The sequence below is a fragment of the Phoenix dactylifera genome, chromosome 13 (assembly GCF_009389715.1).
Source record: "Phoenix dactylifera cultivar Barhee BC4 chromosome 13, palm_55x_up_171113_PBpolish2nd_filt_p, whole genome shotgun sequence".
NCBI classification, from domain to species: domain Eukaryota; kingdom Viridiplantae; phylum Streptophyta; class Magnoliopsida; order Arecales; family Arecaceae; genus Phoenix; species Phoenix dactylifera.
In genome coordinates this window covers 1,660,139-1,673,528 of record NC_052404.1, presented here as the reverse complement: position 1 = coordinate 1,673,528, position 13,390 = coordinate 1,660,139, and the positions used below count along the sequence as shown (strand labels likewise).

Genomic DNA, 13,390 nt, shown 5'->3' with positions numbered 1-13,390 from the left:
CGACTCCGAAAATGCCAAGTCAGCTCCAGAAGTTGGCGAGTCGACTCCGGGTCAAGTCGAGTCGACTCCCAGTCGAAGAGGCGACTTTAATTCAAATCCGGAACAGTTGCCGAGTCGACTCCAGAAAAGCATGAGTCGACTCCCGCTACAGCCGAGTCGACTCCTGATCGCGCGAGTCGACTCCAACCCACCAACGGACATATTGTCAGGCTGTGCAGAGTGTGCAGAACGGGCAGAAAAAGGTCTCTAACGGCTAGTTTCCGTGGGGGGTGGCTTAAATAGCCACAGAGGACTGTAGCAAGGCAGAGAACAACCATTCCACTCAAAGTAATCAAGCTTTCAATCTCTGCAACCTGGTTTTCAACGGAAAAGAGGGAAGAGCAACATTAACTGCATCCACCTACTTCTTCCCAACATTGAAAGAGATCTCCTCCTGCATTCAAGTCGACCAGACATTCAAGAGGAGACCCGAAGTTCAAGAAGCCCTACTCTACTCCAACTCAAACATGTTTGAGGGCTTCTAACTTCTCTTTTGTTTATATTGTTATTTATCTGCTTTTGAGAAGCTCTGTTTTTTCTGTTACTCCTTTTTACTTCCATATTGTCTTTGCTTGGTTCAATCGGGGGATTGAATCAAGGGTATTGAGGTTGGTTGGTGAGCCGAGTGTAAAACCAACGTGTAAGGGTTCGATTGTGATCCCGGAAAAACAATCGGGTTGGTTCTAGTCGGTGAGCCTGGAAAAACCGACCGAGTTCGTTGTGAGCTCGTAAAATAACAAGTTTGGTTGTGAGCTTGGAAAACAACCGGCTGTAATCCAAGGGGTTATAGTGAATTCCCAAGTGAGACTTGGGGAGTGGACGTAGGAGCAAGGGTTAGCTCCGAACCACTATAAAACATTGTGTTTGTGATTGTTTGTCTCTCTCTATCTCTCGCATTTCATTCACCGCACATAGAAACTAATTAATCATCTCGAAAAAGAATTAATTAGTTATCCACAAAAGTTTTAATAGCCAAATTATTTTAAAACCCAATTCACCCCCCCTCTTGGGTTGTCTATCTGGGCAACATCTATCCATTCTGTTAAGGAAATTAAGGAGATGGGTGAGAGTTGGAATCAATTTTTCAGCGCGGGCGTTGCACGTTAAATTTCTAATTAGTTAGTGTTGGTGGAAAAATGGACCACCCCACAAATGCAATTATAGCACCCAAATCCGTCAGCAAGCTCGAGCTCATCCAAGTGATTGGGCTCTTCCGCTCTCGAGCTCATCCAAGTGCTCGGGCTCTTCCGCTCTCGAGCTCATCCAAGTGATTGGGCTCTTCCGCTCTCGAGCTCATCGGCCGAGACCAGAAGGCCAAGACCAGAAGGCCGAGACCAGAGAGCCGAGACCAGAAGGCCAAGACCAGAGAGCCGAGACCAGAGAGCCGAGACCAGAAGGCCGAGACCAGAAAGCCGAGACCAGAGAGCCGAGACCAGAAGGCCGAGACCAGAAGGCCGAGAGCAGAGAGCCGAGACCAGAAGGCCGAGACCAGAGAGCCGAGACCAGAAAGCCGAGACCAGAAGGCCGAGACCAGAAAGCCGAGACCAGAAGGCCGAGACCAGAGAGCGTCGACCAGAAAGGCAACCCCGCCGAGAAGACCCGAAGTTCAAGAAGCCCTACTCTACTCCAACTCAAACATGTTTGAGGGCTTCTAACTTCTCTTTTGTTTATATTGTTATTTATCTGCTTTTGAGAAGCTCTGTTTTTTCTGTTACTCCTTTTTACTTCCATATTGTCTTTGCTTGGTTCAATCGGGGGATTGAATCAAGGGTATTGAGGTTGGTTGGTGAGCCGAGTGTAAAACCAACGTGTAAGGGTTCGATTGTGATCCCGGAAAAACAATCGGGTTGGTTCTAGTCGGTGAGCCTGGAAAAACCGACCGAGTTCGTTGTGAGCTCGTAAAATAACAAGTTTGGTTGTGAGCTTGGAAAACAACCGGCTGTAATCCAAGGGGTTATAGTGAATTCCCAAGTGAGACTTGGGGAGTGGACGTAGGAGCAAGGGTTAGCTCCGAACCACTATAAAACATTGTGTTTGTGATTGTTTGTCTCTCTCTATCTCTCGCATTTCATTCACCGCACATAGAAACTAATTAATCATCTCGAAAAAGAATTAATTAGTTATCCACAAAAGTTTTAATAGCCAAATTATTTTAAAACCCAATTCACCCCCCCTCTTGGGTTGTCTATCTGGGCAACATCTATCCATTCTGTTAAGGAAATTAAGGAGATGGGTGAGAGTTGGAATCAATTTTTCAGCGCGGGCGTTGCACGTTAAATTTCTAATTAGTTAGTGTTGGTGGAAAAATGGACCACCCCACAAATGCAATTATAGCACCCAAATCCGTCAGCAAGCTCGAGCTCATCCAAGTGATTGGGCTCTTCCGCTCTCGAGCTCATCCAAGTGCTCGGGCTCTTCCGCTCTCGAGCTCATCCAAGTGATTGGGCTCTTCCGCTCTCGAGCTCATCGGCCGAGACCAGAAGGCCAAGACCAGAAGGCCGAGACCAGAGAGCCGAGACCAGAAGGCCAAGACCAGAGAGCCGAGACCAGAGAGCCGAGACCAGAAGGCCGAGACCAGAAAGCCGAGACCAGAGAGCCGAGACCAGAAGGCCGAGACCAGAAGGCCGAGAGCAGAGAGCCGAGACCAGAAGGCCGAGACCAGAGAGCCGAGACCAGAAAGCCGAGACCAGAAGGCCGAGACCAGAAAGCCGAGACCAGAAGGCCGAGACCAGAGAGCGTCGACCAGAAAGGCAACCCCGCCGAGCCCATGCCTTAGCCAAATATCCAATCTCCGCCTAACCCTCCAAAGGATCTGACAACTAGATACATGACCCCACTACAATCCGCCACCATCCCTAAGTCGTCAAGGCACGAGATCTCCGCAGGTATTCGGCACGACCTATCATTAATGCCTGAGACCCCCTCAGGCCTCCGATGCACTCAGTCATTAAATGAACACGGCTCAAGATGATCTCCGGATCACTGAACCATCAAAGCGTATGGCTCTCCCTGACCGCCGGTTCACTCAGTAATAAATGCACTTACCATCCACGGACCCCAGGCCCACCACGGCCGGCGGTTCAACCACTCCAACAGGTCCGATCGACCGTGACAACTCCCTGGTTCCGGTCTGATTCGGCCTTATTCTCCACTATGCCATTAATGGGCCAAATCGTGCCCAATTATTACAAAAGAGGACAAATTCCCCTGTCACCTCCCAGGAAACACAATATCCCTCTATAAAAGGGAACCTGGGGGAAAGAAGTGGGAGGACCCCGGACTCGGACCGGAGGAGAGAAAAAACGGCACAGACACAATTGAGGAAAATATCCTCTTTATCTCATCCAAATATTCTCTTCATCTTCTCCACATATCTCTTCCTTGCTCTCTCCACATATTGGCCCCCTCTGACTTAAGCATCGGAGGGCCGGCGCCGGAAAGCCCGGCCACCGGCTTTTTTGCAGGACTCACACCCTCCAGGAGGACGCCACCAGCCGGCGCACCGCCGACCACCGTCCCTGCGGCGGAGCTCCTCCCACGGAGGACAGGACAGGACGCACTCTCCTTCTCCGGACTCGCATCCCCCAGGAGGACGCCACCAGCCGGCGCACCGCCGACCACCATCCGCCCTCCCGGCAGCGGAGCTCCTCCTCCCCTGGCTTCGCGGCGGCCCCCGGGTCCAATTTCCAGCAACAGTTAGATTATGAGAGATTTGCTATACCAGATATCCATTAGATCTATAAATTTTTCCACTGTCGAATAGAGCTAAAGTGCATCGGCACGGGAGAGTGTTGGCTGCTGGGTGAGACGTTTGATGATTTCCTCATGCACTTGGTTTTTGGTTTTCTGCAACTCACAGTTAACACTTTCCTAGGAATTGTTTTTATAAGCCAAAAGTTTGAAGTTAGATAATTCTAATGCAAATTAATGCCGTGGTATGATTAAAGATAACTCAAACTCAATGCTAAGGTGAAGAAATGATAGGGCAATGACAGTATCACAGGATAACCAATGTAGGAAAACAAATAGAGGACAATAAAAGGTAAATATTTTCAAAAATTTCATCATCATTTTTGATTTTCTTTTTTAAAGCAAAAATAACAGAGTAGTTTTCAATAACAGTTGTTATAATGTTTTAAAGACCAATAATGGTTTGGCTCCATCCCTTTGCAATTTGCATTGTATCAGCCAATGACATCTATTACAAGTCACTATTTTATTTTGAAACAAAAAAATTTACTAAAAATCTAGCCACAAGCCAATCCGTCGTCGCCACTGAGCTCGCCGGTTGGAAGCTATAAGACCCACATGGCACCACCAATTTTCAGCTTCGATAAATAGCCAAGGGTTCAAATCTCCTGTATATTTTGCACCGTAAAAAGTTGTACAATGATCGTCATATCATCCCATCATAGAAACAAATAGCTATCGAGCAAGGCATAATGTGCATATGATATATAGCACATTGTATGCAATATATGACACACTAGTTTTGGATTTTTTTTTTTTTTTTTGGTACATCGATAGCTCACACTAGTCTCGCATGAGTATTGTCATCAGAGTTAAAGGACAAAATACTCCACAGATGTGGAGGAACATATACAAAACGGATCCAAAAAATCTCTTCAGAATGGTAAGCAGCAAAGGAGGCAACTCAATCAGCAGCTCGATTCGCCTTCTAGAACACATGTATGACATGGTAGGTATCACACTTTCTCAGCAGCATTCGGATGTCATTTAGTAGCAGGTGATTAGATATCCCCGATCTTTTATGTAGAATCCGCTCAATCACCTCTACTGAGTTACCCTCCAAGAGCAACAATTGATCAATTTTAGACTTGGAGGCAGTGAAGCAAGCTAACAAGTATGGGATTGGGATGTCATCATGCGAACTGTAAGTCCAATTCTATGTTGTTTCCGCTAAGGTCATGGGATTGCACCTAATCAAAATTTCAATCATAACTAGATCCGGCTTCGCTACGTTGTTTCGGATCGGGTTCATTCAGATCCAAAATTATCAGACCCGACTTTGTCAGACCCGTCGCCGACCACCCCCATTTTCCAGTATAAATATGTACCTCACTTCCATGGAGAGTCAGAATAGGAGGCTCTCCTGGTTAAATCCTTCCTCCATGAGAGTAATTTTTCTTCGCTTTCTTCTCATGTTATAATTAGGGCTCGAGAATTTTCGTTCCCAAAACAATAAGTTTACGGTTCGTATCTAATCTTTTTCTTCGATTCTAGGGTTCTAAGAAACAGGGATCGATCCCATCGATCTCTGCTCCCCAGGAGATGGATTTTTTTTGTTTTGTTTTGTTTGTTTGGGCTATGGATGATCCCTTTGTTTCTCTTCTCACCCTTGTTCTTGATTGCAGGTTTATTTCTCTTGGCCTATTCGATCTCCGGGCTCGGGAAGATGGTGCGTTTTTTTCTGACGGGTTTTTTTTTTTAATTGAGGATTTTTTTTTGTTATTTTTGTGGGTTCTATTAGGGTTTGGATGTGGTTAGGGTTTCAAAGTGTTCATTTTTTTTGAATTATCTGTATTATTTCCTTGGGGTGTTATGATTTTGAACTTGCACTTTTGGTGCGACTTTCCAGCTTCCGCTATCACTCCTGAAGACGGCCCAAGGGCATCCCATGGTGAGATACTTTTGTCCTTAACTTTGGACTGTCGCTTTATTACATAGGGTTCACGTTTTTGTGCTTTCTTGGATTCATGATGCTGGGGCTTTGTTTTTGGATCCGTTTTTCTTGATACTGGTAGTTATTTAGTGTGTTGATTGATGACGTTATTGTGTGGTGACAGCTGGTGGAGCTGAAGAACGGGGAGACGTACAATGGACACTTGGTGAACTGTGATACCTGGATGAACATTCACCTCCGTGAGGTCATTTGTACCTCAAAGGTGACTGTTTTGTTGTTTGGTTTATGTATTGCTGTTTGGTTTGTTCTAGTGGAATTAGATTGGTTTTGTTTCGTGCTTCTTATAGGATGTCATTGTGATGTAGGATGGAGACAGGTTTTGGAGGATGCCTGAATGCTATATTCGAGGGAATACCATTAAATATCTTCGCGTTCCTGATGAGGTATATAAGAAAACCTTTGCAGAAGAGTGTCTTTTTTCTTTTACCCTCTCACTTTACTCTTGCGGTACTTATCCTTTATCTCTGTGTTCCAATTAGTCACTTGCTAATTGGAAGAGCTTAAAATTTTTGTTCTTTTTTCTTTTTTGGACAGAACTTTTTGCATGTTTATTCAAAAATAATATGATTGAGCAAAAACCTCTATGTGGAGAAGATTATGTGGGATTTATTAAAACATACACAAACTCAAAAATGAGGTTCTTTTGCTTGTTAAACCCCCTTCAAGTAACTAAGTGGAAGATGTTATTAAAATAATCCTCCTATACATTCCTGTTGTTCTTTCTCATGCCTCTTGGTCAAAATACATAATATGTAGGACGATGTTGATCTTCCTCATCACTGAACATGTGCAATCCATTCTTATTAATATTGTGCTGATAGACCAGTGTGTTTTGGATAAAATGGGATTTATACACAGATAAATTTGTTTATGTTTCTGTCTGTATGTCTCTACATGCAGACGTTATATGCTTATTTGTACATTACACTTACATACATTATGCAGCTAATTGATGCTAATACAGCAAGCCACTGGTACCATTACCATCTTCAGTTACAAAAGAGATGGATACTTTGAGGAAGGTAATTGGCTGATGCCTATAAATCCGTTATTACATAAAATAGCTAATTTAAAGATCGTATAAACACGTGTCTTAAGATAGAAAAATCAACAATCTCAGTTTTTTTTCTTCTTTTTGATAATCATCAAAATCAAGTATTCCTATGTTTTCTACAGAGACATGAAAAGTAAGCATCAAAATTATATGTTGGAGAGAGTTAGCCACTCAACATGTGCAAGTTGTTTATAGATATACTTAGCATGAGCTGAACTACAATCGGAGGTTAAGAAGATGCCCAAAGATTAAGTAATGTTCCTTGGTAGTTTGCATTAATGGAGTAGCCTCTGAGATGCTGTAGTGTCTAAATTTGTTCAGATAAAAATTCCTGGCAAGGGAAATTGGTGGTTGAAAGTGGATGTTCAGAATGCAGCTATTGAGTAAGCTTGTCAATTAGAAAAAAAGTTGAAAAAAAGAGTGTATAGGACATAAAATGCTATATTGATTCGAAAGAAAAAGCAGATTTTAGTAAATTTAATGACATGTGCAACTTCTAATGACCTTCTGAACACCAAAAAAAGGCAAGCAAATACTAGGAAAGATGATGGAGGAACTAAAGATCTATGCTGCACTATGTACACAAAAAATGAATACAGTAGCAGTTATAGGAGTTAATGTCAATATGGAAGGACTGCCTAAAGTTGAATTAGGGAGCATAGAGTTTGAGGCAGATCTATGAAGGAAAGTTGTTTGAGATGATTGACCTTAGATGGCTAAATGAATACGTGTTTGGGATATTTATTGAAAGTTAATATGTGCTGATCAAAGAAGAACCATTGAGAATTATGCACAAATAACTCAAGAATATTATCAAAATGGTGACTTGGGCTTAGACGAGGACCAATAGCAAAGTTGAATTCATAAAATCTAGCTGAATTTAAAGGGGTGGATCTCACAATTCATGCATGATAGTGTCAATGATGAACTTATTTGTTGCTCTTGTCTTCTAGTTAGAGGACTCTTTTGAGGTCATATTGTCCAGCAGGGTGTGATATGTTGTTTGATGTTCAACAGATGGCCACTTCATCACTGAGAAGATTTGCTGTTTATTTTAGCATTTTTGCAAATTGTTGTCCATTTTTGAGTGTGTGGTTACACATCAATATATTGTAGAGGGTTTAATATGTGTGTGGTATTAAGTATTAGTTTTAATAGCTGTACTTGATGTCTTATTCAACTTGGATTTTGGTTTTTTACTGCTTCAGCAGACAAGTTAGAAATATGAGTCCTGTGCTTGGAACATGGAGAGCCTTATGTTTCAATGTCATTTAGAATGGTATCCATGCAGTTCAGCCTTCAGAATGCTTCTAGTATTCCTATACAATTAGAGAAATCTGCATTGGAATACTTTAGTCTCAACAATGCGGCATAAACCAGAGCATATGTCTTTGATTATTTTTGATTGTTTATCGGATTTGGTGGAATGGTACTTACATGCTTAAATTAGTCAAAGGTATGAAATTACCACGGACTATCAAATTTATGGACATGTTATTGTACATTGAGTGCGGTAGGTTGGTTCATGTGCAAGTACCATATAAAGGCTTGATCTTAAAGAAAACTTGTATCATTATTTTTTTTTTTGGTTCTAATGATCCAGTAGTCCTATTATAATGTTAAGTTTTTAGATTTCTTTTTTACTTTCCTGATGTTCAAGTCAAACAGGAGGCTTAGTTTGAGATTTCCAGCTTCCAGGTGGGTATTCTGACATTAAAACCCAGGACAAAAGTTGTACTCAAAAATCAAAATCCTTTATTAAACCCAGCACCCCCTTCCGACAATATTTTTCCCTACAAAAGAAGGGGTGGGTCGGTGGGTGGGTGGGGGAGCCATTCGCACTCATCTAGCCACTTTTCCCTTTTCTCTTTGCTTTTAGTGTGCCTTAATGATAGGCATCATTTATATTAGATGAACATTTCTAAAATTTTCAATAGTTTCTTTACATATTGCTTTCTAATTTTGTTTTTGTGGGTTCCACAACATTAGTTTGTGCCTGATCAATGTAGTTCATTGTGTTAATATAAAAGGGCCCTAGAGAAGAACATATTCCCCATCTACATAATGATGCTGGGAAGGTGGATTCAATGGTTGCAAAAAAATATTTTAAACCTTGTTTAGAAAAATAGCGAAAAGGAATTGAATTGCTAGAACCTGTGATATGTGGCTTATGTGAATTAGCACATGACTCAGACAATGAGCAACATGACCACGGTTTGCATGACAATTTGAATGACTGCAAAATCTTTAAAAGTTCAAAGCATAACCTAATGTTGCCATTATGTATATAAACAAAAATTTAGTAAACAATAGAACAGAAAGCTATATATGCCGAACTCGCTGCTTGTTTATTTTTGTAAAAAGTTGGAAAGTAGTTGGTGCGTCACACTTATTTTTTTTGAAGAAGGCACAGCAAGCTATCATCTCTCAAAGTCATTGGTCTGAGCATTCATTGATTTCTTATTTATAACTGTATACCATAATTTAGCCTTGTCCATAGCAATGTGAACCTTTTATTTTGGATATCTACAGCAATTTGCACCTCCACATCAATGCTACAATGGAGATTTTTGCATACATAGACTTGAAGGTTGGGAACCCCGGGAAATATTGACCCCTCCACAAACTTTTTTACTTGCAATTCGAGTAGCTTGGAATAGTTATCACTTTTACCAAATGTTTGCAAAAAATAGCTTGGTGACTTAATTTCATTTAAATCATTAAAATTACTTGATGGAGTCATCCAATTGCCCAAAGCATATGTACAGCTGTAAAAAGAACAGGTAGGAACTATCTCCTTTGTACTTCGCAGCCAGCAAATCAATTGCCTTACCTGTCCCCAGTCTTGTGTTGCCTGTGAAATATAGCTGTTTTTATCCACAGTTTTTTTCCCAATGTAGATAATGGATGTCTAGTATCCTTAAGTAGATTTCTCGTATCATTTATTGTGGTAACCTTGGTCTGTGCATGTCTAAAATTGATCCCTGTATTTGATACACCAAGAGTGTGCGACTCCTTCAAACTGTAAGAAGGTGTATGATTATCCGATGATTTGTTCTGCAAAGAAGTTATCAGTGCTTCTCATTCAGTTAAGTAATGTTTTAAGGTTTATCATCTGTTTAATAGAGATCTTGGTATGTATATACTGCAAGGCATGAGGTACCAACATTACCAGAGCAATTATGATAATAACTCCTGCTTAATTTTCTGCTTGAGGGGGGTCAGTGTTCAGTATAGCAATAGCAGCAGTGCTGGCAACCCAATCAAGTTGAACAAAGTATCACTCAGGTGCATTAAGGTTAACACTCTTTATATATATATATATAAAGGTTTCTAGATATCTCGGCTTTTTTGGACATTTGGACATAATAGGACCGTAGGACGTGACATGACATAGCTGGACAATCCACTTTGAAGTGCTTTGCTGACATCAACAAAATCCTGGCACTCATTTTTTGGAATATCATGCAGGAGACTTATTTTCTAAGAGCTAACCACTTTTTGCAATGATATTATATTTTTAGTAGAGTTTCATGGTTATCTATCATCTTAAGTATCTTAACACATGTTAAATAACTTAAATGTGTCTAAGGAATAACTTAAACAACTTGCATACTCATGGCTGTTCTATTATTTTATTTTTTTGACAGTCTCTCTCTACTTCTCTTTTCTGTTTCTTTATTTTTGATAAGCATGAAAACAATGGCTTGAGGACACTTATACATGTGATGTATGTGTGTGCATGTACAGACATGCATATATACTCTGTCCCCGTGCCTAGATTTTTTGAGGCTGCCATGTCTAGCACTCGAGGACCCTGAAACTTGGCAACCATGCAAGTGCCCAGATAACATAAGTTTAGGGTAAAAGTAAGAACACCTTGTTGCTAGCTGAAGTTCATGCTTATATGTTATGAGAGGTATTCATGATACATTATTTTGGTCAGGTTTCATGTATCATTACATAAATGGCCTAGTTATGGAGTTCGGTTGGCTGTTGTCTTTCAGATTGGTTTGTATCTATGTAGATTTTGCCATAGAGATGAATGCAATCCCCATGTCAAACCTTCCTTCCTTTCCCTAGACTCTTTAAGTCTTGGGAATTATTAGGGGTGGCAGGTCATTTTGCTCCTTTGTTACACGTATTATGTCCTTAACCTGTACTAGTTAAACCTCCTACTAATGAACTTGGGATTATATAACTATCTGGACACGCGGTTCATAAGCTTCCAATTCCTTGATTTGATTTAATTTCCAAAAAGAAGTTCTAATTCTGGGTTGCTATTCCAGGTCATTGACAAAGTTCAAGAAGAAACCACCAAGAGCCGTTCAGGTAACTTCCACAAACCTATTATACTTTTGATATTATAGAGAACTTAAACCTCAAGATACTGGAATATTTTGTTACATCATGAGGTAATAGAACAATGTTCATCACTCACAAAGATGAAACATTTTTGTCCCTTTCCAATATATGGAATAAATTATTGAACAATATTCAAGACATACTACAACTAAAGCCTGTGAGCTCATTAGGTTCTTTTGAATATTTGTGTACTGTTGGATGACCACTCATTCTTTGATCGAACAAACTTGGAATCTGTTAAAAACCCGTCCCAGAAGAATATTTGTCCTTTTGAATATTTGAGTATGAGCCGTGGCACATAGGCTCGTAGTCGTCCTTGTGCACATTACTATTAGTGGCTCACATCTTTGGCACCATCCTGAATCATTTTTATTTTTCGTGTGTTCTCTCTGCAGACAGGAAACCACCTGGTGTTGGCCGTGGAAGGGGAAGAGGTAGAGAGGATGGCGGCAGCGGTAGGTCAGCCAAAGGCATTGGACGTCAGGAAGACGGTGGCAAAGGTGGTCGTGGCAAGGGTGGAGCTGGTGGTAAAGGTGGCGGCGGCAGAGGTATGGTTTCCCCTCTTTGTATGTATCATCGGTGTTTCTCATTAGCTTGTGGGAGAATATTAGCTTTCATTCTGCATAAAAACTGATTCATGATTTTCTCTTTATGGAATAAATATTAACAGGCGGCGGGCGTGGCCGTGGTTGATACAGATCAAGAAAATGCCACTTTTAAAGGCTTTTCTTTGTGTTTGCATAGTTAACCTCAATGTGAAGAATGAATCAATAGATGCAACTTATAAGATCGCTTCGCTTTTGTTCTGGGCCTAGCGAATTTCTGCTGCATGATATGATTTGATGTGTGAGGAAGCTTTGAGTGAAATTATTTTAATGTTCTCGATTGTTCCTGATTTGCTTTTCTATAGACATAAGGATCAGCTGGGATCTATTGCAATTCAGTGTCTTCCTTTCCCCCTTCATTGTGTACGTTCAGGATTACCTGGCTATGAGGAAGGCAACACCCAGAGGCAATCTAATCAGGGTGGTCGTTAACATACAGTATACTTCACCGGAGTCCATAAGCGGTTGAGGTCTGATCTTCCTATTTCTAGATTATAAACTCTCTGTTGGTTGCCGAGAGGTTTTATGTATTTGTACTCGGTGGCCGCAAAGTTTGTGCTTTTATGTTGCGACAGCTGAAAAGAGTGTAAATGGCTAAATGCTTACAGGTTCGTTCAGGGAGTGTTCGGGCATCCAACCTCAACACCATCCATATGTGCAATCCACAATCAAAATTAGGTTAATCCATCTGTTTGTTAGGGATATTGAGGTTAAGGGCAGTGGCCTATCCCTTCTGCATGAATAACTGAGGATGTTGCTGCTAACATGATGATGTTGTGTTTGCTGTTTGCTAATCACCAGATGATGCTACTCTAGCTTGGAAATTAGTCCAAGCTAATGATAAGAAACTCGTTGTTGCTGATTTGGCCGAAAAGAAGCCTGATGATACATATTTCTAATGAGTTGGGATTTTGCATAATTTCTAAATCTAGATATCTAAGTTAGAGATTTTCAAACTACATGATTTTTGGTTTGTAAGCAGTTTAGAGATTTCAATTATTCGAATTATCAGCATGGAACTTTCATTAGCTTAGCTAAGTAGGAATTTACTCGTGTGTAATCGAGCTTAGCTCTCTTTCTTTATATATATATACATGTATGTATACATGTATGCATACATGTATGTACGTACACACGTATGTGTGGAGCTAAGTTTGGCTATATTTAAGTGAATTTTTACTTAAATCCGATCAGTTCTAGATTGGATGATAGAGATCCTATATTGATAATTTAAGTTATTGGATATAATTTACTACTTCTAAATTTTTGCGATACCAAAAATCATATGATTTGTAGCTCTCTTTCTAATACATAAAGTAGTCAAAACTAAATAACATTAAATTATAATTATTTTTTTGATCATGTGATGCACATGCTGGGAGTCTTCCAATCATGTAAATTTTGGTGTATAAGTAATTTAACATAATAAATTACATTTAATAATTTGAGTCATAGATGTGATTTTTTTATTATTTAATGTAAATCGCCGCCTTCATCAAACATATATATATATATATATATATATATATATATATATATATATATATATATATATATATATATATATATATATATATATATATATATATATATATATATATATATATATATATATATTATAGA

The 13,390-nt window shown here is 40.2% G+C and overlaps 1 protein-coding gene across 4 annotated transcripts; it reads left to right on the top strand.

Moving 5' to 3' along the window:
- The first annotated feature begins 5,120 nt into the window (after nt 1-5,120).
- Nucleotides 5,121-12,124, top strand: LOC103707248 (sm-like protein LSM4). 4 transcript variants are annotated; one of them, XM_039132765.1, is made up of 8 exons: nt 5,121-5,252; nt 5,415-5,458; nt 5,639-5,680; nt 5,847-5,945; nt 6,049-6,126; nt 11,087-11,129; nt 11,558-11,728; nt 11,833-12,124. In XM_039132765.1, the coding sequence occupies exons 2-8, from the start codon at nt 5,456-5,458 to the stop codon at nt 11,853-11,855; spliced, it is 459 nt and encodes a 152-aa protein (XP_038988693.1). In that variant the 5' UTR covers nt 5,121-5,252; nt 5,415-5,455; the 3' UTR covers nt 11,856-12,124. The 4 variants fall into 4 exon arrangements, with proteins under 4 accessions (XP_038988693.1, XP_008789882.1, XP_038988694.1 ...); XM_008791660.4 differs by having other exon boundaries at nt 11,558-11,710; nt 11,833-12,121; XM_039132766.1 differs by having other exon boundaries at nt 5,136-5,177.
- Nucleotides 12,125-13,390: the final 1,266 nt, after the last annotated feature.